Here is a 26725-nt window from a genome sequence, read left to right as displayed (position 1 = left end):
TAACTAAGTTGCAGATAATAATTGACTTACCCTCGCAGTTTCAAGTTAATATGTGGACACAGAATTGATATCACCAGATGCATACATACATGTTAAACTGAATTGAAATACAGTAATTTAATTCTTTCAATTCCATAGCAACCAGGAAAATTTTCCATTGAGGAATTTGAAGCTATAGGTACCATTAATGGAGTGCCTGCACATGAATTTAATCTTGATTCATTGGAAGACAAACCATGGAGAAAGCCTGGTGCTGATATTACAGGTAACAGTAGAAGCTTTTCTGAATAGTCTGTGTTATGTTATCTCATGATATAATTTTATGTCATCATGTATGTGTCTCCCTTATTCAGTTTCATTTATATGAAAACAAAAATAGTCTTTTATTTAAACTTCCTACTGTTTGATAAAAATGTTCCTCTTCACTTTAGAAATGAAACCTATTGTTGCGTGATGTAAGTGTGCCTGTTCCAGTTCAAACTCCATGAGAAGATTTTTACCACAATTAAAAAATTCACATTTTGAGCAGAGTATAAAGACATAAAAATTTTAAAAAAATATATTGATTAAGTTATAAATGGTTTTTGTAAGACTGTCACCATATCCAGGATGCAAATGATAACTCTTTACAGTGTATACAGTGAAGTAGAAGTCTAGACAAATGGTTTTATACAGGAAATTTTGGCTCTGCCTGGACAGGAATCTACCTCAAATTGGCCTACAAAAACCACTTGCACTGAAGTGAATGTACGTTACGTAAGATTTTTAATACTGTCTTCCTCTCTTTGTGCAAATTATTAGTCATAGAGACCATTTTTGTGGGAAATTTAATGTAGTTTAATTTTGTACTAGGCTAAACAGTTTCCCTAGAGGATGCGGTTTTTGAGTTATTCAAGGCACCCCCACACTCAACGCCCACCGATTAGGATTTTTGGTATGTTGTTCATGGCACTCCGGCCTACCGCTCTACAAAAATTTGAGATTCCATGAATTATAGCCCACATAGGTTTCTTGGTCTTCATTGACTCGGCTGTTATGCCACCAGCTAGTCATAGATTTACAAATAGTAAAATTGACGTGTGTGTAAATTTTACCATACAGTTTGGTGAATTTTAACAGTATAAAATTAACAGCTAAATCTTTTTAGATTAGATTTACTTTCATTCCAATTGATCCGTAGTGAGGAGGTCCTCCAGGATGTGGAACATCCTGGCTTTCTTAAAATGAAAGTGCTATGCTTTCAAAGCTAAACATATTATCTTTTGCATAACACATTGCCCTGTCATTACCTTTACAGGAAAATTGAAGTCTAAAATTCAGCCCCTGTACATTTTTGTTCACAAAAATCAAAAAGTTGCCGATTGACTGCTTTGAAATTTGATGCAACATTACATGTGATTACATGAGTGAGTGTTTTTATATACCAATTTTATTCATATATACATATGTAAATAAATGTGTAATTTGTAATGGGGAATCTTGCTAAGTTCTTGACTGATTGACTTCAGATTTTTGCACAATACTCTAATGAACCTTCAGACAGACAGTATGATATGAGGGTGTTACCAAAAGTCTCAAAAAGTACTTGATCTATTTACTTCATAGTTTCACACATACAGATGACATGCTGTACTTGCTTTCTTCCTCCCCTGATGGTTTGCACAGAAAACAATAAAATTGTATTTCTGGGTTATCGTAAGAATACTGTTACAGAATCTGAATTTGCAATAACAGTATATAAGGCTCAAGGTTGAGAGAGAGGGTGTGAGTAAAGGGACATAGACAGAGTGATAGAGTAACAGAGTGATAGGGCAGTAGGAGATGGGGAGAGAGGGGTGGAGAGAAGATGGACAAGAGGAGGGAGGAAGTGATGGATAGAGGGGGGGAAAGGAGGAGGAGATGAAAAAATAGGGGGAGGAGGAGGAGGTGGAATGAGATGGGAGAAAAGGAGATTAGGATGTACAGGGTGGTCCATCCGAAGTTTCGGATGAGATTATCTCGAAACCTATACATCAGGTAAAAATAGTGGGTAAGACAAGTTCGTAAGCTCAAAGGGGGACAACAAATGATACTACATGTAACCTCCAGCCCCTGCCCACTTGGGTGGGGTGGGGGACAACTTTTAAATCTTAAATGGAAACCCCCATTTTTTATTGCAGATTCGGATTCTCCATAAAAAAGTAATCAAGTTTTGTCTGAAACATTTTTTTTAATCCATTGACAGATGGCGCTGAAATTGAGAAAAATTAAAATTGGGGATGAACTCAGATTTATTTAGAATGATCTGAGGAGGACACATTTAATCGATACAAAATGTGCACCAATTCTTTCATTATGCCAAATTAAGCTTTTTTCTTCCCTCCCCCCCCCCCCCCCCCCTACAATGTATCCTACCCGCCACAGTTTTTGGTGGCAGGAGGCGGAATGGTATTAAAACCTCATTAGGGAACTCATCACAATTGCATTACTCACCCGACTGTTGCGCTACCGTGGCCAAACTGTGAACTATGGCTCAGTATAAAGGTCATTGCGATGTAATCAGATGTCACTTCACTTTCATGTTGTGAACTGTAAACATCAACTGACAAAAGTAAATTATTCTTTAGCAAAACATGGCTCACTATTCTCCTACAGAGATTGTTGATATGATGTTAATTTTAGGTGAATGCCATAACAATTATGCTGCAGCACTGCAGCTGTGCAATTGTATGCGGATCGTTTCCCAAACAGACGACATCCAAGCGAAAACATTATCGAAACTGCAGTCAACATTCTTGAAATGGATACATGCACCATCCACCTTGACATCGCGAATACAATGAAAATGATGCTCGTACCCTTACTGTCCTCGCCTGTGTTCACCTGGATTCCGAAATTAGTAGTCGTGCGATTCAGAGACAAACTGGAATACCGAAATCAATTGTTTTGAAGATTTTGAAGGAACATAAATATCGTGCATATCGTATCACACTGACACAGGCATTAACACCAAAAGATATGCAAATAGGCGTGCATTTCTGCCAATGGGCCTTGGAAATGATATGATTTTTTTTAGATACGTTATGTTCACTGATGAGGCCACATTCAAAAACAATGGTAAATTAAATCATCATGAATGTCATTATTGGTCCCCTGTCAATCCACACTGGCACAGACCCGTTGACAATCAACACAAATGGTCGTTAATGGTCTGATGTGGAATTTTAAACGGTTACTTGATAGGAACGTAATTTTTTTACCAAAATGTTACTGGGGGATCTCATTTACAACTTCTCCGCCATGATTTGTTGGAGCTAATGGAAGATGTTGATTAGAAACTAGGCAATGAATGTGGTTCCAACAGGACAGAGCAGCTCCCCATTACGCTAAAAATGTGCGGAACGTTTGAAATTTACAGTATCCTGGTCAGTGGATAGGATGTGGTGTACCACTTCAGTGGCCTCCACGTTCACCAGGCCTAACATCTCCTGATTTTTTTCTTGTGGGGTTATTTAAAAAATATTGTTTATGAAAGACAGTCCACAACCAGAAACAATATGGAGCAAGGCATTTGAAGAGTGTGTGCAGCCATACCACGGTATGTGCTGCTCAAAACTGTGGGCAACTTTCACAGACGATTGACTTTATGCATTGAAGCAAATGGGGATAATTTTGAAAAATTTCTTCATGTCTAATTTCATTAATTAAGCACCCTAAATTGGGAGAGGCGAGGGGACTCTCACTACTGAAGCACCCCAACGTATGAGAGGCAAGGGGACTCACACTAATGAAGCACCCCAGGGGAACATCATTCTACTACTTCCATGTCATTGTTCCTGGGTAACACTAAAAGTAAGATACAGTACATTTTGTACAAAAATAGCTTAATTTGGCGTAATGAAATAATTGGTGTACATTTTTTATCGATTTGAATTGTCTTTCACGGATAATTCAAAATAAATCAGAGTTCTTCCACAATTTTAATTTTTTCTTGATTTCAGTGCCATCTGTCAATGGTTTAAAAAAATGTTCTAGACAAAACTTGATTCCTTTTTTATGGAGAATCCGAATCTGCAATAAAAAATAGGGGTTTCCATTTAAATTTTAAAAGTTTCCCCCTGCCCCACCCAAGGGGGCAGGGGCTGGAGGTTACGTGTAGTATCATTTGATGTCCCCCTTTGAGCTTACGAACTTGTCTTACCCACTATTTTTACCTGATGTATAGTTTTCGAGATAATCTCATCCGAAACTTCAGATGGACCACCCTGTATATCTAGTTCCTGTACATATTAGAAACATGTGCTTTCTCTTTTCTTTGTTTTCCATTTAACCAGACTGAGCCACAGAAATGTGTAGAGGGCGTTAGCACACAGGGAATGAACTTAAGCAGACTGAGCTAGACTCATTTGCAGTGATGAGTCTAAGATAAGCACCTTTGGAAGTGATGGAGTTAAGTGCTGATCTAAGAAGGGGAAAACAGCTGAAGTTCGTGTTAGGGAGAGCGCTGGACTAGGGTAGTCCGTACAGCTGTGGTGGTGTGATGGCTAGCATACTTCCCTCGTAAGCAAGGAGACCCAAGTTGAAGTCTCAGCCATGGCAAAAATTTTAATTCATTTCTTCAGCTTCCATCATTATGATGGGGTCAAGTTCATTTGTCATTGACCAGGTGAAGACTTATTGCTTTGGTGCATGACTGCCACTATGAAACATCCCATCTGTGTCATGATGTGTGGCTGCATGGCAGGTCATGGTATTGGACGTCTGGCAGTGTTAAAGGGCAACTTTACCACAAAAAGTACCAAGATGAAGTCTTGGCATTGGAATTGCTGCCTGTATCCACTATATTTTTGAAGCTAACTGCCATCAGTACATCTTTCAGCAAGATGGTGTGCCATGTCATACCATGAAAATCAATAACAATAGGTCCAGTAAGTCCGCAGCTCGTGGTCGTGCGGTAGCGTTCTTGCTTCCCGCACCCGGGTTCCCGGGTTCGATTCCCGGCAGGGTCAGGGATTTTCTCTGCCCCGTGATGACTGCGTGTTGCGTGATGTCCTTAGATTAGTTAGGTTTAAGTAGTTCTAAGTTCTAGGGGACTGATGACCAAAGATGTTAAGTCCCATAGTGCTCAGAACCATTTTTAGGTCCAGTAACCATGAAATTAATGTGCTGCCCTGGTCTGGCAACAGTACCAACCTAAACCCAATTGAGAACTTGTGGTCAAGGCTTAAAATCATGGATTCATGATGAAATCCCAGTAACATCCCAGTAACAGTGGCCATCATCAGTTCGTGGTTCAGAATGATCGAACCAGAAAATCTTTGATGTTTGCTGGACTTGAAGCTGCGAAGAGTCTAGGCAGTGTTCAAATCAAAAAGATCTCCCATAAAATACTAGGAAACATTACCATAATTTTTGTGCCAAGTAATTTTGTAACTTTCTGAAATTGTTGAGTTGTGAGTATTTTGTTTGATTTTTTAATTAAATTTTTATATTTGAACTTTTATTTTCAAATAATATATGTTAAGGCATGTTTTCTGAAAATTTGTAGAGAATTATATGGTATAATTCAGCTAAAATAAATTCCTGAATGCAATATTTAATGTATCTCTACAAAGAGTCCAGAATTAATACTACTTCTTTAGTTGAATAAGCCATTGGCATAATAGACCAAAAAAGGTTGAATATGAGAAATAAGTCAGTTGGCTACAGATTTTTGTACAGTGTGAAGAGGGAGGGCCATGAACAATACACTAAAAATGCTGACCAATGGGGACTAATTGTGAAATTGGGATGCATTTGAAGGTCACTTTAGGATGTTTTCCTTGAATAATGTGAAAATCACGGTCTCTAGCAGAACTGTATCCCAGTACAAAATTAAAGTACATTAAATTTTCAACACAAAAGGCAATATTAATTTTTTTCTCTTGGACTATAGTTTGCATGAATAGAACAATACAATTTGGAAAATTATTCATAACATGCATGAGCTGTAGCTTAGGTGGTTTTTCTTGGCCAGTTTCAGATTGTTTCCAGACTTGATGGACCACAAGTCTCCTATTCCAAATTGCTAATCTCTACTTCCTCCACACCACTGTCGTACACTGTAAACGATTATCGTTTGCACCCTGTGTGAATGAAAGGTGCTTGTGAATTAGTACAAAATCACAGGGAAAATCCAATGGCCTTATAATTACTTTGTGGGACAATGTTTTCACAAACTAAAAGATCACTTCTGCACTTCTTCAGAAACTATCACAATGTTTGCTTAGCTTAGTTGCAGCATAATGGAAGAAAAAATCTTTGTTGCAGATTATTTCAATTATGGCTTCAATGAAGAGACATGGCGTGCTTATTGTGAACGTCAGAAACGTATTCGAATACACGAGTCTGGTGTAGGCTTAGCACAGATTGGAAGCACCACTGCTGGTCGTGGTGCCATACCTGTTGCAATCACCAATGACAATTCTAAATATTCAGGTTTTATGGGACCAAAGAAAGCAGGCCCACCTCCAGGAAGAAAAATGGGTGGTACTATTGACGTAATAGGTGGTGGTGGGTTGGCCTCACGAAGAAATTTGGAGAAAGGCACACCACCAAAGGAGAATGTCATTCAGGTACGTCCTGATAGAACTGTCACGTATGATGCTTTAAAATTCTGTTAAGTGACATTTCATCCTGTGTAATTTTATTAAGTAACTTTCCATTTTGTGTTGTGTTGTTACATTTTTTTTCAATGCTAGTCAAAGATATTTTGTTGATAATAGGGAAACTGTCCATGGGAATTTACTTGTGTTTTACTGTTGAATAAATCTACAAAATAAAAGAATTATATGTACACCCCTCTGCGCGCGCGCGCGCACACACACACACACACACACACACACACACACACACACACACACACAAAATTGAAAATACCTTTATTTACCAAATAGAACAAACAAAACTGAACATATCTGCCATTTTTCTAAGGGTTCCTGAATAAAAATGACATTGGTGAATGCACATTCGTGGATCAGATTCAAAATGTAATGAGTAAACAAGGTAAAGGATGTTTGCAGTGTCACCTTCATATCTAAGTATACACACATATTGTGTCAGTTTCATTTCTTCTTGAGATAATAACAATGATAGTAGTCAAAAGTGAAGAAATGTCAAGTATTCCATATTACATCCTATTGCATGATGTAGGAGAACAGAAGACTGTAAAATATGAAAACAGGAAAATCTTGACAATAATGAGTGTCCAACACAGAAGTGCTGTATGCAGAAACAAAATCCAGAACTCCAACAATTAAAACTGCCAAATAACATCTGGTCCAAACTTTGTGAAATATAGACTGTGAGCACAAATTTGACAACAGAGTTTGCTATATCACTAACCATTTTAAAGATCCACTAGGATTCGATGTGCCACATCACAAGACTAGCAGTGTACAGCATGCATGTAGGGACCCATTGCAAAAATGACTAACTTGATTGTACTGTTTTGTAACCTATTTCCATAGCTTAGTTTGGGGTTGGGTTGATTTGGTGGAAGAGACCAAACTGTGAGGTCATTGGTCTCATCAGATTATGAAAGGATGGGGGAAGGAAGTCGGCCAAGTCATTTCAAAGGAACCGTCTCGGCATTTGCCTGAAGCGATTTAGGGACGTCACAGAAAACCTGAATCAGGATGGCCAGGTGCGGAATTGAACCATCGTCCTCCCGAAAGTGAGTCCAGTGTGCTAACCACTGCACTACCTCGCTCGGTCATAGCTTAATGGTAAGCTTGGCTGACTACCATTTGGAGGATTGGGATTCGATTCCGGTACTGCCAGGAATTTTTTCATTGGTGGGACATGGTATGGGATGCACTCAGCCTCATGAGGCCAACTGAGAAGCTACTCGACCGATTAGTAGTAGTTCCAAGGTCAAGAAACCAGACAAAAACATGGATAGTGGTGTGCTGGCCACATGCCTCTCCATACCACATCCAGTGATGCCATTGGCAGAGGATTACAAAGTGGTCATTGGGTCCAATTCGCATGTCTAAGACCAGAATGTGGAACTTTGCTAACTTATTGCACTATTTTGTTGATATGGAATACATCAGCTTACCATTTACGTATAGTTGTGTATATTAGATATGGAGAACTAGATAGGTGAAGTAGAGAGATTCTTGCCCCAGTAAGTTATCAGTGAACCACACAATTCAGCGTATAAGAAGCAGAAGTATCCAATAGGTAGATAATACATGGCAAGTAAATGTATTGTAACATAGCTCGCATTTTATTTGTTGATTCAGTAATTTCCACTTTAAAATGTGTTTAAACTAAAGTCCCAGATGGCTGTTTGGCTAAAAAGACAACACTGGCCAAACACATCTATTATTTCAGTGAATGATAAGAGAGTGTCCAATGCACTCTTTATATTCAAACAACTGGAGGGGTCCTAGATGTTTGCCAAATGAGAGCACCACTATGCAATTCGTAGTGTATCTTCAGAAAAGATAAAAAATTATCAATATTTGGAAGGATTTTTTTCTACCAGCAGTTTTCATACATAAGTTTTCCTCACGTTTGTTGTGCGTAGATGCTTGAATCTTTACTACTAAGAGTTATCACATTGTAACCGAACAGTAATAATGAGAAAATAGTAGTTGGAAGTATCATAGTAAAGAGCACGTGAATAACCTGAGTTTTGCCAGGTCACCAGAGTTGCATTCTTCACTATGAAAAAGTTGGGATGTAAAAGAGAGTGAATGGTTTATTGGCATACAGACAAAGAACAAAGAAGCTGCTCTGAGGGATACCAAGAATCTGATTTGAATAACTAATGGGAACTATGGAAGAAATGCTTGATGAACTTTCTGAAGAGATTGGAATAACAAAATAAAGAATGTTATGATTGCACATGTAGTAGATGAACAAGAAATCAGTGATAACCATTAGATCAAAAAGAAATGGAAGATGGTATTTGAATATTATGGTGAAAAAGAGGATCCTTCATTAAGAAATAGGCCAAAAATAAAAATCAGATATGTAAAGATGGGATGACACAAGGGCCAAAATAATGAAGAAACAGGAAGCTAGTACAAATAAACTCAAGCAGAGAAGGTGGGTTTCATTTATGTGTGTAACTGCTATGTATATATTTCTACTGTGCAGGAGAGCAGATATCTTATAAGGGATTGTTGTGAACCTCCAGTATAGAAATTATGCTTTCATGATTGTTGGTAATTGGCACATGTGCATTCAAAATATGAAGTTTCGTTAAATGAACATAAATTTCTGAAACTGGTGGTATGGTATGGTATATATAGTTCACAGAAGATTTTTACCTGAACTACCTGATCATCAGTAATCCAAATGTGATAACATCATACAATAATTTTCTGGAATATTGTTGTTTAATATTTTGAGATTTTGGTAATGTTTGTGTATTTTCAACAAAGAAACAAATGAAAACGTAGTTGCTTAGGACATTTTTCTTGAATTCATGTTCTTATCAAGAAAATATCTTAAGTTATTGGATTTAATGGGAGAAAAGATTCATGTCAGAATGTGTATCTTGAGCACTTTGTAATTGATATTGGGGAGCTTATAATTTTATTGTGCCAATGGGACTTGGGGAAGTGAAATTTTTATTGAAAATCATGCATGATAGTGAGCATTACCATAAAAAAGTGAAAACAGATCCATTTAACAACTCTTTCTCTACCTCTAAAGCAAAGATAAAGTAATTGACTTCTGAAGGGTGGATAATATTTCATAACACATTAAAACTCCATACGACCGGTACAGCCATTAGTGTCATCCAGTAGTTGATCATCCCCCATAAGGAAGAAATCAAAATAAATATCATAGTTCACTCTTGCAAACAGCACACCTTATTCTGTATAGAATTTTCATTCACTTGTTGCATCAGACAAAGCTGTTATTTTTACCTTTTTTTCTTGGGATAGATATGTGAGAAATACTATCACTGAATAATTTCCTTTACGTTGATTTGCATTGCAGGTTATGACAGCAGATCGACGGGAATATAGTAGAAAACCACCATTTCCAGACATGACTGTACCACCACCAACTACAATTCCGCCAGCTTTTGAACTGCCTCCTCCTCCACATGGCGTAATACCTCCAGTACCAACATCATTTCCTCCACCTCCCCCACCTCACATTGAGCCATATGGAAGTGAATTCTACACGCCAGAGGCAGATCCTTACTATCAGTCTTACGAACCAACTCAGGACTCTCAGTGGAATGATCCTGTAAGTATCATTTAATTATTTCTTGTTTTTATTTTTTCTAGATAAGGTGTAAAATAAAAATAATGACTTACCATATGTGAGTGGTGGACATAAAATTTTAATTGTAGCCTTGAAAAAATAAAACTTCAATTATGAAATTTGGTATGATGTTAAACCTCCTCCTACATATTGAACCTCCATTGTGACACTTTATCTGTGTTGGTAGATGACTTGGCAGAGACCTTGATTGAAGGAGTCTGCGTTTTTGCTGTTCATTGTAAAGGGGCAGAAACACCCTCTGGGACAGACTCCTGTAACCTCGTTAGCAATATTTGTAGTATGCTTATGTGACAGTTTGCTCCTTACAGCCAAAATCTTTCAGCATGACACCATGGCATTCCCAAAAACTGGTCAAGTCACCTTGCTTCATGATAGTTGAGTATTTGCCTCTATAAATGGCAATGAATCTACTTTTTCACTGCTTTCTTTGCTCTTTCACCGTGGGGGGTCATAGCACTTGGGGGCATAGCTCTCATCAGTGGTGGTAGGCAGCTAAATAAGTCATCTGGCTTGATCAGACTCAGCTGCAACATTTGTGCTGCTGCCTCAGTTCAGCAGACTCTTCGAGTGGGGGTGAGCAGTTGTGAAACTAAGTGGACAGCAAACTTCGTCATTTCCAGAGTGCCGTGCAAGACTTGCTTGACTTTTCACATTTCCCAGTATCACCTCAATTTGTATACACACCAGAGCACCAGAAAGTCTTTCTATTGCCGGCTCTTCACCTAGGGATTGTCTCCCACTTTGTTCTTTGTCATTCAGACTAATTTGACCACACTAGAAGTGCCTGTGCCACCTAACCACTGCATTATGTGAGAGCCTGGTAAATGCCACACAGGGTAGCCTCACGATCTGAGGCGTCTTGTCGCAGTGCGTGCGGCTCCCTGCATTGGAGGTTCGAATCCTCCCTCGGGCAGAAGTGTTTGTGTTGTCCTTAGCGTAAGTGAGTTTAAGTTAGATTTAGCAGTAAGCAAGCCTAGGGACCGATGACCTCAGCAGTTTGGTCCCATAGGAACTTACCATAAATTTCCAAAATTTCCTGGTAAATGTTGTGTGTTGAGCCCCCTTCCATTTTTTACAAGTGAAGTACGGCTTATATATATTTAACATGCACAAAAATGATTGGAAGAGTTCTCTCTATCACGTTAAACAACATTTCTCAAATGATCTTTCACTTTTATTGATTTATAAGGAAAAGTATCTTAAATATGCATGGAGTGTTGGCAGTGGCAGATAATTTCAGAAATTGAAAATGGTTCAGCCACCAGGAAACTTGTTCTTATAACGGCATCAGAGGCAACGGGAATGGGGAAAACTCATTCAACTCAAATTTCACAACTTACCTGATGAATTAGCACCCATATTGTCACATAAACAGTAGACCATTGTGTTTACCAAGAAAGAGAGAAATTGTGAAAAGTAGCATTATACAGTGATTCTGCCGTCCACAAAGACTATAGTTATGGGAGGAAAGGAAGTGTTGGAAAAATCATCTTAAGTAAGAATGTTCAAATCCTAAAGGTATTTGGATTCCATATGACAAACTAACAATAAATCATGATTTTTGAAAGCTGTATAAGTCCAGCAATGACATTACATTATGTGACTAGTTTTCGAAATAAATATCCTGTGAATTGGAAGGAACCTAGAAAAGTGTGTACTAAAACGTGTTTTAGAGAACGTGAAATGCATGGCAGGGAGTACATAATAGCAGAAATAGGAATGTAAATCGTTGAAGAGAAAATGGTTAGTGGGAGTTGGCTATTCTGCTAAGTTAGAAATATACTTTTGGACATTTCATGTTGTACACATAGAGGCAATGGAACACTAATACAATAAACAAAAAGAATGAGCTAGAAGGGATAATTCCACTACATGATTGTTTCAGTTTGTGTAGGTACGAAAATCCAAGTACTTCACCATAAATCATGACTAACTTTCAGCTGCACAGACAACCCTGGCATGCCTCCCGTGAGGCCCAATTTATCCACTAATTCACATACTACTGACTTAGTGCCCATGCCCATTATTCTCATTACTCACAACGTTTCCTGTAAGAATTAGTGTGAGGTGTGCACCTGCACTAAAGGGATCATTGGCCACCATCGCCTTGATTGAATACGTGTTGTCTGTTTTTTCAGACATGCCCACAGAAGCCAAATGTCATTAATTCCTCTGTGTGTTGATTCATAATGGCTGCAGGATCAAAATGACATCTGTTCTTTCAGACATGTGCAATAGAACAGACACCACATATATAATTAAGGTGAGGCTAGTCAGTGATCACTTCAGTGCAGATGTCCATCACAAAACTTTTACGGGAATGGGCTAAACGCAATGATTGGTGAGGATAATGGACAGGTGTATTACACCAATAGTGTTTGAATTAGTTGAAAATTTTGTCTGTGGGAGGCATGCTAGGGTAGTCAATGCAGATGCAATGATCACTGTGTCTGTATGACTTAGTAGTCAGAGCGTCTTCCTAGTGAGCAGGAGAACTGGGTTTGAATCCCGATCTGGTACAAAATTTCGACTTTCCCCATTGATGTATATCAGTGCCCACTAGCAGCTAACTGTCATTAATTCCTTTGTGAGTATCAAAAGATTTATTTGTGTGTTTTATCAATGGTACATCAGCAAGCCCCCCCCCCCCAGGAACCATGGACCTTGCCGTTGGTGGGGAGGCTTGCGTGCCTCAGCGATACAGATGGCCGTACCGTAGGTGCAACCACAACGGAGGGGTATCTGTTGAGAGGCCAGACAAACAATGTGGTTCCTGAAGAGGGGCAGCAGCCTTTTCAGTAGTTGCAGGGGCAACAGTCTGGATGATTGACTGATCTGGCCTTGTAACATTAACCAAAACGGCCTTGCTGTGCTGGTACTGTGAACGGCTGAAAGCAAGGGGAAACTACAGCCGTAATTTTTCCCGGGGACATGCAGCTTTACTGTATGATTAAATGATGATGGCGTCCTCTTGGGTAAAACATTCCAGAGGTAAAATAGTCCCCCATTCGGATCTCCGGGCGGGGACTACTCAAGAGGACGTCGTTATCAGGAGAAAGAAAACTGGCATTCTACGGATCGGAGTGTGGAATGTGAGATCCCTTAATCGGGCAGGTAGGTTAGAAAATTTAAAAAGGGAAATGGACAGGTTAAAGTTAGATATAGTGGGAATTAGTGAAGTTCGGTGGCAGGAGGAACAAGACTTTTGGTCAGGTGATTACAGGGTTATAACTACAAAATCAAATAGGGGTAATGCAGGAGTAGGTTTAATAATGAATAAAAAAATAGGAGTGCGGGTTAGCTACTACAGACACAAAGCCCATGCCTACTACAGTAGTACAAGTTTATATGCCAACTAGCTCTGCAGATGATGAAGAAATTGATGAAATGTATGACGAGATAAAAGAAATTATTCAGGTCGTGAAGGGAAACGAAAATTTAATAGTCATGGGTGACTGGAATTCGTCAGTAGGAAAAGGGAGAGAAGGAAACATAGTAGGTGAATATGGATTGGGGGGAAGAAATGAAAGAGGAAGCCGCCTTGTAGAATTTTGCACAGAGCATAACTTAATCATAGCTAACACTTGGTTCAAGAATCATAAAAGAAGGTTGTATACCTGGAAGAATCCTGGAGATACTAAAAGGTATCAGATAGATTATATAATGGTAAGACAGAGATTTAGGAACCAGGTTTTAAATTGTAAGACATTTCCAGGGGCAGATGTGGATTCTGACCACAATCTATAGGTTATGAACTGCAGATTGAAACTGAAGAAACTGCAAAAAGGTGGGAATTTAAGGAGATGGGACCTGGATAAACTGAAAGAACCAGAGGTTGTAGAGAGTTTGAGGGAGAGCATAAGGGAACAATTGACAGGAATGGGGGAAAGAAATACAGTAGAAGAAGAATGGGTAGCTCTGAGGGATGAAGTAGTGAAGGCAGCAGAGGATCAAGTGGGTAAAAAGACGAGGGCTAATAGAAATCCTTGGGTAACAGAAGAAATATTGAATTTAATTGATGAAATGAGAAAATATAAAAATGCAGTAAATGAAGCAGGCAAAAAGAAATACAAACGTCTCAAAAATGAGATCGACAGGAAGTGCAAAATGGCTAAGCAGGGATGGCTAGAGGACAAATGTAAAGGATATAGAGGCTTATCTCACTAGGGGTAAGATAGACAGTGCCTACAGGAAAATTAAAGAGACCTTTGGAGGAAAGAGAACCACTTGTATGAATATCAAGAGCTCAGATGGCAACCCAGTTCTAAGCAAAGAAGGGAAGGCAGAGAGGTGGAAGGAGTATATAGAGGGTTTATACAAGGGCGATGTACTTGAGGACAATATTATGGAAATGGAAGAGGATGTAGATGAAGATGAAATGGGAGATAAGATACTGCGTGAAGAGTTTGACAGAGCACTGAAAGACCTGAGTCGAAAAAAGGCCCCGGGAGTAGACAACATTCCATTAGAACTACTGATGGCCTTGGGAGAGCCAGTCATGACAAAACTCTACCATCTGGTGAGCAAGATGTATGAGACAGGCGAAATACCCGCAGAATTCAAGAAGAATATAATAATTCCAATCCCAAAGAAAGCAGGTGTTGACAAATGTGAAAATTACCGAACTATCAGTTTAATAAGTCACAGCTGCAAAATACTAACGCGAATTCTTTACAGACGAATGGAAAAACTGGTAGAAGCGGACCTCGGGGAAGATCAGTTTGGATTCCATAGAAATGTTGGAACATGTGAGGCAATACTAACCTTACGACTTATCTTAGAAGAAAGATTAAGAAAAGGCAAACCTACGTTTCTAGCATTTGTAGACTTAGAGAAAGCTTTTGACAACGCTAACTAGAATACTCTCTTTCAAATTCTGAAGGTGGCAGGGGTAAAATACAGGGAGCGAAAGGCTATTTACAATTTGTACAGAAACCAGATGGCAGTTAGAAGAGTCGAGGGGCATGAAAGGGAAGCAGTGGTTGGGAAAGGAGTGAGACAGGGTTGTAGCCTGTCCCCGATGTTATTCAATCTGTATATTGAGCAAGCAGTAAAGGAAACAAAAGAAAAATTCGGAGTAGGTATTAAAATTCATGGAGAAGAAGTAAAAACTTTGAGGTTCGCCGATGACATTGTAATTCTACAGAGACAGCAAAGGACTTGGAAGAGCAGTTGAACGGAATGGACAGTGTCTTGAAAGGAGGATATAAGATGAACATCAACAAAAGCAAAACGAGGTTAATGGAATGTAGTCAAATTAAATCGGGTGATGCTGAGGGGATTAGATTAGGAAATGAGACACTTAAAGTAGTAAAGGAGTTTTGCTATTTAGGGAGCAAAATAACTGATGATGGTCGAAGTAGAGAGGATATAAAATGTAGACTGGCAATGGCAAGGAAATCGTTTCTGAAGAAGAGAAATTTGTTAACATCGAGTATAGATTTAAGTGTCAGGAAGTCATTTCTGAAAGTATTTGTATGGAGTGTAGCCATGTATGGAAGTGAAACATGGACGATAACCAGTTTGGACCAGAAGAGAATAGAAGCTTTCGAAATGTGGTGCTACAGAAGAATGCTTAAGATAAGGTGGGTAGATCACGTAACTAATGAGGAGGTATTGAATAGGATTGGGGAGAAGAGAAGTTTGTGGCACAACTTGACTAGAAGAAGGGATCGGTTGGTAGGACATGTTTTAAGGCATCAAGGGATCACAAATTTAGCATTGGAGGGCAGTGCGGAGGGTAAAAATCGTAGAGGGAGACCAAGAGATGAATACACTAAGCAGATTCAGAAGGATGTAGGTTGCAGTAGGTACTGGGAGATGAAGAAGCTTGCACAGGATAGAGTAGCATGGAGCGCTGCGTCAAACCAGTCTCAGAACTGAAGACCACAACAACAACAACAACAACATCTGCAAGTTATACCACTTACGAGTTACCATTATACAGATGACTACACAATTCATAAAATACATGAATAAATGCTTTTCAGCTTTATTTTGCCTTCTCCATGTATATTCAAATAAATAAGTCAAACAACTCTTTGCACAGCTTTGGTCCTTGTAATATTTTTTTAATAGCAGCCCATGTTTCTTCAGTGCTGTTTGTCTATGCTCCTGTAGTTGGGATTTTGATATGGAGGCTGTGGTTTGTGGAGAAGTGCTTGAAATCCATCATTTAGGCACTTGTATGAACCAAAACATTTAGACACTATAATTGTCCCAGGTAAGATATTTTCTCATATCATGTCCAAAAGTACCTCCATCGAGGTTTCTTTGACAAAACGTAGTAAACACTTATCCGTGGCACTTTCAATAGCACCAAATACCCACAGTCATGTTGCACTATTTCTTCTCCCAAATTTTCTTCCCCCATGTACGGATTCTTGCCCCCAGGGGACTCATGGCTCTTCTGTGAGTTTGTGCGTGATGCACTCCTGGCCCCAAGCTTTTGTGGCCCTCGCTTTCTTCCCGGGCTGTGTTCCCTTTCCTTTACCCCTCCCCCTGTCCTCACTCCTTCCCCTTTTCTCCTGCCTTCCCCTCTCATGGTGTCGTTGCATAAATCAGCCTGGCTGTCTTTCTGGTTTCTGCTATCTCATGTGGTTTTGTTCCTCTTGTTTTCTCTTCACTTTTCCTTTGCCCCCCTTTGGGGCTTGATCTCCCCTTTTAAATTTAGTCCCCGTAGTGAGAGCCAACTGGAGAACACCACCTTACATAGCATCTTCAGTGAGTGGCCTTACCACGTATTCCATCTTTTTCTTGATGGCACAGTTTATAAACAGCACAGTAGCCAACCTGTGTGTTGGGGTTGTTATGTACCCTTTTGGTTGATCGCCCTAACAACACAGGATTACACTTCTGATATCTGATCTGTTAACTTCCCGTGTATGTCTAAGAGCGGTTACTTGTCACTCTGTAGCATTGGAACTCGCAGCAGCAGCAGCAGTCACCATGCCAGACGGCCCTTGCTGCGGTTGTGTGGTGCCCAGGGGGAGACCGCAGATTGGAGTAGGTGGTATCAGGATGTGCGCTTTGTGTATGAAACACATTAAGCTTCAAAAAGCTGGCCATTCTTCTCTTGCCGTCTATCTAGTTGACAATGGAATTTCAGTGCTGCTTCTTATGACCCTGTGACCATCCCTTCCCTGACTACCCCTTGGGAGGAGGGCCAGGCTTACTGGCTTAGGGTGAAATCCTTTCTTCACTGCCTGATCTACAACAGGACTGAAGGGTCACTTTCGCCACCACAAAGCCATTGTTTTTTGTGGAAATTATCAAAGTCAATTTTGGTGAAGTATACTCTCTGAGTATGGGGCAGTCGGGCTTGCTGTTGATCAAAACTACTTCCACCATCGAGTCTACAGCCCTTTGTGCCTGTGACATCTTGGCAACATCCCATTGTCCCGTACTCCTCACCAGTCTTTGAATAAGGTTCAGGGAGGCATCCTTCAAACTCATAAGCAGCTACAGGCCTATCTGGAATGGTGGAGCATTAATTTTGCTCAGCCCGTTCAGAAATGCTGTAAGGGCAGTCGCATTGATACCAGCACCTTTCTCTAGACCCTCCCAGAGAAGGTCAGGGCTATGGTTTATCGGTGTGATGTAAAGCTGTCCTTCCCAGCACTCATGAGGTTTTTTCGGTGTTAATGTTTTGGGCACATGTCCTCCCACTGTACAGTGGGCCCTCTATGTGATGAAAGTGGACAGCTTCTCCATGAGGAGAGCCCTTTTGTTCTGTCGCCCACCTGCATTAATTATCAAGACCATCACCCTGCACCATCACTAGATTACCCGGTTTATAAGAACAGAAAGAAGATTCAGGTTTATAAGTCCATTGATCACTCATCCTACGCTGAGCCTTATTGGAAGTATGACAGTCCTACCCTGTGTCTGTGACTGCTAACTTTGTCACTGTTACGTACCTTCCCCCTCCTCCTTCCCTCTTATCTCAACCCTCTCCTCTCCCCTACCCCTGCAGTTCCGACACCTTCCTCTCCAGGTGCCACTCTCCGTACCCATCCAGAGAAGTGTCCCCATTCTCTGTTGCCACCTTCCACAGATGGAGCCCCACCTTGAGCCCTTTCTGCAACAAAAAGTCGGCCACACGACCCACAGTATGTGCACCTCAAGGTTGCCTATGCTCTCTCTGTCTTTCACTGGGCCCTGTCCCCTCAATCTATTACAGAGGATGAGGAGAAGAAGAAGAAACATAAATCCCACAACAAGCCCCCCTGCCCCTCCACGGCCTAAGTCTGACCTCTTTATTTATGGGTGTCACCCTGTCCTTGTTGGTGATGGATGGTGACCCAGCAGCATGACTGGCTTCCGCCTACTCATTTCCCATTTGGATCCCCATTTCGTGCTTATTCAGTGGAATTGTAATGGATGCTACTATTGCCTTCCGAAGTTGCAGTTATTTCCTTTTACCCTTGAGATTGTATTGTTATCCAAGAATGTCATTTTACTTGTACTCACTCACCGGGCCTTAGTGGTTCCTCACTTTGTCAGAACCAGGTTGGCCCTTTGAGGCCTTCCAGTGGTGTTTGCACATTGGTGCTTGTCGGCATTGTTTGTACATGGATCCCCCTTCATACCACATTGGAAGCAATTGCTGTCCAGGTGGACTTGTACTCTGCAGTCACGGTTTGCAGTCTCCATCTTCCTCCTGACAGGCCACCCTGCCCTAACTGCCCTCCTTCAGCAGCTTCCCCCTCCCTCCCTTTCTTCCATTTCACTTCCTTGGTGATTTGAATACCTTTCACCCCTTGTGGGGCAGTGCTTTTTATCTAATCAGGGTTTACTCATGGACAATTTTCTTGTGGACCTCGACCCTTGCTTACACTAGTTGTGCACGATGACCTCTGCAATAGCGACCACTTGCCATTGATTCTCTCATCCCCATCCCACCATCCAATGGTCAGGTTATCCTGCTGGGCTTTCCATCACATTGGTTGGCCTCTATATATCTATCAGAACATGTCAAGTTGTGCTGATGAAGTTTCCCGTGACCTGTCCGACACAATTGTTTGCGCCACCGGCATTGCTGCCCCCTTCTCGATGGGTCCCTTTTGTCCCCAGGCAGTCCTAAAGTAGACCCAGCTATTCACATCACCATCCATTATCGCCACCGAGCCTTGCAATACCTTAAGTGGCATGCATCCTCTGCCATTCTTATTACCTTTAAACACCTTCACACCAAAGCTCATTACTTAAACAAACTGAGCAAGTGGGTATGTTGGGAATGCTTTGTCTCCTCCTTAGGTTCTTCTTTCCTATCATCACAGGTGTGTGCTACACTCTGCATTCTCCTATATTAACCAATGTTCATTTGCCATCATGGGCCCTGCCCTCCTGGGTGGCCTTTGTATGGGTCCATCAGTTCTTGCAGAACACCTTGCAATGGCAGCAGATTCCTATCCATGTGCCTTCCTCCTCCATAAACTGTGTGCTGATGCTTCCCACATACCGGGTGATTATAATTAAAGTTAAACTTTCAGATCGCTGTAGAAATAACACCACTGGTCAGAATGACATCAAATTGCAACGGAATATGATCGGAGAAGGGAAAAAATGTGTGGCAGAAGAAAAATAAATAGTTACAAAATGTAGCAATAGATAGCTCTGTAAGCATCATAATTTTATAGTGGTTGACGAGAAATGACAAATGAATCGTACAACAATGCCTAAAGCATACATTTGAACAAGCTGTGCTACTCATTGTGCATAGGTATACAGGTGTGATACTGGTAGTTACATAAGCAAGGCGATATCGAATCAGATGGGATAAATCAGTTTTTAATTACCCTGAGGCCAAAAGTTGCGTAAAAAGCATCAATCAAAATTAGATCAGATTACTAATTTCCATGTGACTGGTGCAAAACGTTCAGTATGCTGTCCACCGTTTTCTGCAACTAGTTGAAATTGAGAAACAGCATGTTCCAGAAGTGACCGAAGTGTTTCCGGGATCACATTCAGAATGTGTTGCACAATGTGTACCATCAATGCAGCTAAGTTGCCAATCAGAACACTGGACACAACATCTTTCAGATAGCCCCACAGCCAGAAGTCACACAGATTAAGATCAGGTGATCGAGATGGCCAGGCTGAAGGGAAATGGTGGTTGATGATACTAGCATTTCTGAAATGGCACTTCAGCAGCTGCTTAACTGGATTTGCAATGTGCTGAAGTGAGCCACCTGGCATAAAAATGATCCCATCCACGCTGTTGGAGAGCTGGAATGACGTGGTTGGCCTAAAGACACTCATAGCGCTTACCAGTGACGGTACAGGTAACAGGACCAGAAGCAGCTTTCTCTTCGAAAAAATATGGCCCTATGATAAACGATGTCGTAAACCTGCACCACACAGTGACCTTTTCAGGATGAAGTGGTACTGTTGATTTGTGTGTGGATTTTCTGTTGCCCATATTCGACATTTCTGTGTATTGACATATCCTGTCAGATGGAAGTCGGCTTCGTCTGTCCACAAAAGCTTCCACGGCCAATCATTGTCCACTTCCATGCGAGCAAGAAATTCTAAAGCAAAGGTCTCTCTTGCTGGCAGGTCAACAGGAAGCAACTCGTGCAAATGGGTTATTTTGAATGGATAGCAAAGAAGGATGTTTCGTAGGATTTTACGCACCGTGCTCACGGGTATGTCCAATGTTCGGGCAATTCTCTGTGCGCTACACGTTTGCGCACCATCACTCATCTCCTCCTGCATTGCTGTGGCCATTGCTTCCACTGATGTCGAATAAATTCATTTCCTCCCTCTGCCAGGTTGCACACCAAAAGAACCAGTCTTTTTGAATTTCTGAATCATTTTCTCCAGACCCACAGAAGTCGTCGGCTGAAGGCGTTTTCTTTTTTTTTTTTTCCGAACTGTTTAGCATCCGGAACTTCTGCAGAGTGACATGTGCACAGTCATCATTCTTGTAATGCAGCATTACAAGCAGAGCGCGATCCTCCATTGAGACAATCATGAAGAATGTCACAGACACGAAAGGAGGAAAAGCCATGTACCCAGTGTGTTTATACGAAATTCAGTGGGTTGTGTGCAGGACAGGTGTTTTCATTTACGTATCCTGACACATACAGCGCCATCTATTGATCAATTTTCACACTTTTTTTTCTTCTGCCATACGTTTCTCCTCATGTTTGATAATATTCTATTGACATGTTCTGATAGATATATAGAGGCCAACTAATGTGATGGAAAGCCCAGCAGGATAACCTGACCATTGGATGGTGGGATGGGGATGAGAGAATCAATGGCAAGTGGTCACTATTGCAGAGGTCATCGTGCACAACTAGTGTAAGCAAGGGTCGAGGTCCACAAGAAAATTGTCCATGAGTAAACCCTGATTAGATAAAAAGCACTGCCCCACAAGGGGTGAAAGGTATTCAAATCACCAAGGAGGTGAAACGGAAGAAAGGGAGGGAGGGGGAAGCTGCTGAAGGAGGGCAGTTAGGGCAGGGTGGCCTGTCGGGTGGAAGATGGAGACTGCAAACCGTGACTGCAGAGTACAAGTCCACCTGGACAGCAATTGCATCCAATGTGGTATGAAGGGGGATCCATGTGCAAACAATGCCGACAAGCACCAATGTGCAAACACCACTGGAAGGCCTCAAAGGGCAAACCTGGTGCTGACAAAGCGAGGAACCACTAAGGCCCGGTGAGTGAGTACAAGTAAAATGACATTCTTGGATAACAATACAATCTCAAGGGTAAAAGGAAATAACTGCAACTTCGGAAGGCAATAGTAGCATCCATTACAATTCCACTGAATAAGCACGAAATGGGGATCCAAATGGGAAATGAGTAGGCGGAAGCCAGTCATGCTGCTGGGTCACCATCCATCACCAACAAGGACAGCGTGACACCCATAAATAGAGAGGTCAGACTTAGGCCGTGAGTGGGTCGGGGGGTTTGTTGTGGGGCTTATGTTTCTTCTTCTTCTTCTTCTTCTTCTTCTTCTTCTTCTTTTTCTGATCCTCTTTCATAGATTGAGGGGACAGGGCCCAGCGAAAGACAGAGAGAGCATAGGCAACATTGAGGTGCACATACTGTGGGTCCTGTGGCCGACTTTTTGTGGCAGAAAGGGCTCAGGGTGGGGCTCCATCTGTGGAAGGCGGCAATAAAGAAAGGGGACACTTCTCTGGATGGGTACGGAGAGTGGCACCTGGAGAGGAAGGTGTAGGAACTGCAGGGGAGGGGGAGAGGGTTGAGATAAGAGGGAAGGAGGAGGTGGAAGATACGTAACAGTGCCTAGGTTAGAAGTCACAGACACAGGGTAGGACTGTCATACTTCCAGTAAGTCTCAGCGTAGGATGAGCGATCAATGGACTTATAGTCCTGTATCTTCTTTCTGTTCTTATAAACCGGGTAATCCAGTGAGGGTGCAGGATGTTGGTCTTCATAATTAACACAGGTGGGCGGCAGAAAAAAGGGGCTCTCCTCATGGAGTAGCTGTCCACTTTCATCACATAGAGGGCCCACTGTACAGTGGGAGGACATGTGCCCAAAACATTAACACCACAAAAACCTCATGAGTGCTGTGAAGGACAGCTTTACATCACACCGATAAACCATAGCCCTGCCCTCCTCTGGGAGGGTCTAGGAGAAAGGTGCTGGTATCAATGTGACTGCCCTTATAGCATTTCTGAACAAGCTGAACAAAATTAATGCTCCACCATTCCAGATAGGCCTGTAGCTCCTTATGAGTTTGAAGGATGCCTCCCTGAACCTTATTCAAAGACTGGTGTGGAGTACTGGACAATGGGATGTTGCCAAGATGTCACAGGCACAAAGGGCTGTAGACTCGATGGTGGAAGTAGTTTTGATCAACAGCAAGCCCGACTGCCCCATACTCAGAGAGTATACTTCACCAAAATTGACTTTGATAATTTCCACAAAAAACAATGGCTTTGTGGTGGCGAAAGTGACCCTTCAGTCCTGTTGTAGATCAGGCAGTGAGGAAAGGATTTCACCCTAAGCCAGTAAGCCTGGCCCTACTCCCAAGGGGTAGTCAGGGAAGGGAAGGTCACAGGGTCATAAGAAGCAGCACTGAAATTCCATTCTCAACTAGAGAGATGGCAAGAGAAGAATGGCCAGCTTTTTGAAGCTTAATGTGTTTCATACACAAAGCGCACATCCTGATACCACCTACTCCAATCTGCGGTCTCCCCCTGGGCACCACACAACCGCAGCAAGGGCCGTCTGGCATGGTGACTGCTGCTGCTGCGAGTTCCGATGCTACAGAGTGACAAGTAACCGCTCTTAGACATACACGGGAAGTTAACAGATCAGATATCAGAAGTGTAATCCTGTGTTGTTAGGGCGATCAACCAAAAGGGTACATAACAACCCCAACACACAGGTTGGCTACTGTGCTGTTTATAAACTGTGCCGTCAAGAAAAAGATGGAATACGTGGTAAGGCCACTCACTGAAGATGCTATGTAAGGTGGTGTTCTCCAGTTGGCTCACACTACGGGGACAAAATTTAGAAGGGGAGATCAAACCCCAAAGGGGGCCAAAGGAAAAGTGAAGAGAAAACAAGAGGAACAAAACCACATGAGATAGCAGAAACCAGAAAGACAGCCAGGCTGATTTATGCAACGACACCATGAGAGGGGAAGGCAGGAGCAGAGGGGAAGGAGTGAGAACAGGGGGAGGGGTAAAGGAAAGGGAACACAGCCCGGGAAGAAAGCGAGGGCCACAAAAGCTTGGGGCCAGGAGTGCATCACGCACAAACTCACAGAAGAGCCATGAGTCCCCTGGGGGCAAGAATCCGTACATGGGGGAAGAAAATTTGGGAGAAGAAATAGTGCAACATGACTGTGGGTATTTGGTGCTATTGAAAGTGCCACGGATAAGTGTTTACTACGTTTTGTCAAAGAAACCTCGATGGAGGTACTTTTGGACATGATATGAGAAAATATCTTACCTGGGACAATTATAGTGTCTAAATGTTTTGGTTCATACAAGTGCCTAAATGATGGATTCCAAGCACTTCTCCACAAACCACAGCCTCCATATCAAAATCCCAACTACAGGAGCACAGACAAACAGCACTGAAGAAACATGGGCTGCTATTAAAAAAATATTACAAGAACCAAAGCTATGCAAAGAGTTGTTTGACTTATTTATTTGAATATACATGGAGAAGGCAAAATAAAGCTGAAAAGCATTTATTCATGTATTTTATGAATTGTGTAGCTCATCTGTATAATGGTAACTCGTAAGTGGTATATGTGGTATCACCGCCAGACACCACACTTGCTAGGTGGTAGCTTAAATCGGCCGTGGTCCATTAGTACATGTCGGACCCGCGTGTCGCCACTGGCAGTGATCGCAGACCGAGCGCCACCACAAGGCAGGTCTCGAGAGACTGACTAGCACTCGCCCCAGTTGTACGGACGACATTGCTAGCGACTACACGTACGAAGCCTTTCTCTCATTTGCCGAGAGACAGTTAGAATAGCCTTCAGCTAAGTCCATGGCTACGACCTAGCAAGGCGCCATTAACCATATCTGGAGAGAGTCTCACTTGTATTATCAAGAGCGATGTACCGCAGAAGTGAATAAAAGTTAAGTATACGAGAAGCTCCGTTCTTTTCTTTATAGCATTCATAGAGTATCCTGTTTCAGACTTAACGCAAGACAGCGTGAGTTGACGCTTGCCCTTTCGGGTACTTCAGTGTGGCGTAGCTAGCTTGTTACGCCACAACAGTATAACTTGCAGATGTACCATTGATAAAACACACAAATAAATCTTTTGATACTCACAAAGGAATTAATGACAGTTAGCTGCTAGTGGGCACTGATATACATCAATGGGGAAAGTCGAAATTTTGTACCAGATCGGGATTCAAACCCAGTTCTCCTGCTCACTAGGAAGACGCTCTGACTACTAAGTCATACAGACACAGTGATCATTGCATCTGCATTGACTACCCTAGCATGCCTCCCACAGACAAAATTTTCAACTAATTCAAACACTATTGGTGTAATACACCTGTCCATTATCCTCACCAATCATTGCGTTTAGCCCATTCCCGTAAAAGTTTTGTGATGGACATCTGCACTGAAGTGATCACTGACTAGCCTCACCTTAATTATATATGTGGTGTCTGTTCTATTGCACATGTCTGAAAGAACAGATGTCATTTTGATCCTGCAGCCATTATGAATCAACACACAGAGGAATTAATGACATTTGGCTTCTGTGGGCATGTCTGAAAAAACAGACAACACGTATTCAATCAAGGCGATGGTGGCCAATGATCCCTTTAGTGCAGGTGCACACCTCACACTAATTCTTACAGGAAACGTTGTGAGTAATGAGAATAATGGGCATGGGCACTAAGTCAGTAGTATGTGAATTAGTGGATAAATTGGGCCTCACGGGAGGCATGCCAGGGTTGTCTGTGCAGCTGTGATGATCACTAGGTCTGGATGGCTTACATCTACATCTACACTTATACTCCGCAAGCCACCCAACAGTGTGTGGCGGAGGGCACTTTATGTGCCACTGTCATTACCTCCCTTTCCTGTTCCAGTCGCATATGGTTCGCGGGAAGATTGACTTCCAGAAAGCCTCTCTAATTTTACATTCGTGATCTCCTTGGGAGGTATAAGTAGGGGGAAGCAATATATTCAATACCTCATCCAGAAACGCATCCTCTCGAAACCTGGACAGCAAGCTACACCGCAATGCAGAGTGCCTCTCTTGCAGAGTCTGCCACTTGACTTTGCTAAACATCTCCGTAACGCTATCACGCTTACCAAATAACCCTGTGACGAAATGCGCCACTCTTCTTTGGATTTTCTCTATCTCCTCTGTCAACCCCACCTGGTACGGATCCCACACTGATGAGCAATACTCAAGTATAAGTCAAACGAGTGTTTTGCAAGCCACCTCCTTTGTTGATGGACTACTTTTTCTAAGGACTCTCCCAATGAATCTCAACCTGGCACCCACCTTACCAACAATTAATTTTATATGATCATTCCACTTCAAATCGTTCCGTACGCATACTCCCAGATATTTTACGGAAGTAACTGCTACCAGTGTTTGTTCCACTATCATATAATCATACAATAAATGATCCTTCTTTCTATGTATTCGCAATACATTACTTTTTGTCTATGTTTAGAGTCAGTTGTCGCTCCCTGCACCAAGTGCCTATCCGCTGCAGATCTTCCTGCATTTCGCTGCAATTTTCTAATGCTGCAACTTCTCTGTATACTACAGCATCATCAGTGAAAAGCCGCATGGAACTTCCGACACTATCTACTGCATCATTCATATATATTGTGAAAAGCAATGGTCCCATAACACTCAGCTGTGGCACACCGGAGGTTACTTTTAACGTCTGTAGATGGCTCTCCATTTAGAATAACATGCTGTGTTCTGTTTGCTAAAAACTCTTCAATCCAGCCACACAGCT

The 26725-nt window shown here is 41.7% G+C and overlaps 1 protein-coding gene across 4 annotated transcripts in view; it reads left to right on the top strand.

The window, feature by feature from the left end:
* Nucleotides 1-26725, top strand: part of LOC126236088 (pre-mRNA 3'-end-processing factor FIP1) — a 91049-nt gene that overhangs the window by 49102 nt on the left and 15222 nt on the right. For all 4 annotated transcript variants that reach the window (XM_049945154.1, XM_049945153.1, XM_049945152.1 and 1 more), the window contains exons 4-6: nt 139-265; nt 6289-6593; nt 9982-10236. In XM_049945154.1, the coding sequence (XP_049801111.1) occupies nt 139-265; nt 6289-6593; nt 9982-10236 (687 nt within the window). The remainder of the gene's footprint in view (nt 1-138; nt 266-6288; nt 6594-9981; nt 10237-26725) is intronic.

This window comes from Schistocerca nitens, chromosome 2 (assembly GCF_023898315.1).
Source record: "Schistocerca nitens isolate TAMUIC-IGC-003100 chromosome 2, iqSchNite1.1, whole genome shotgun sequence".
NCBI lineage: Eukaryota > Metazoa > Arthropoda > Insecta > Orthoptera > Acrididae > Schistocerca > Schistocerca nitens.
This window is presented reverse-complemented; position numbering and strand designations above follow the sequence as displayed.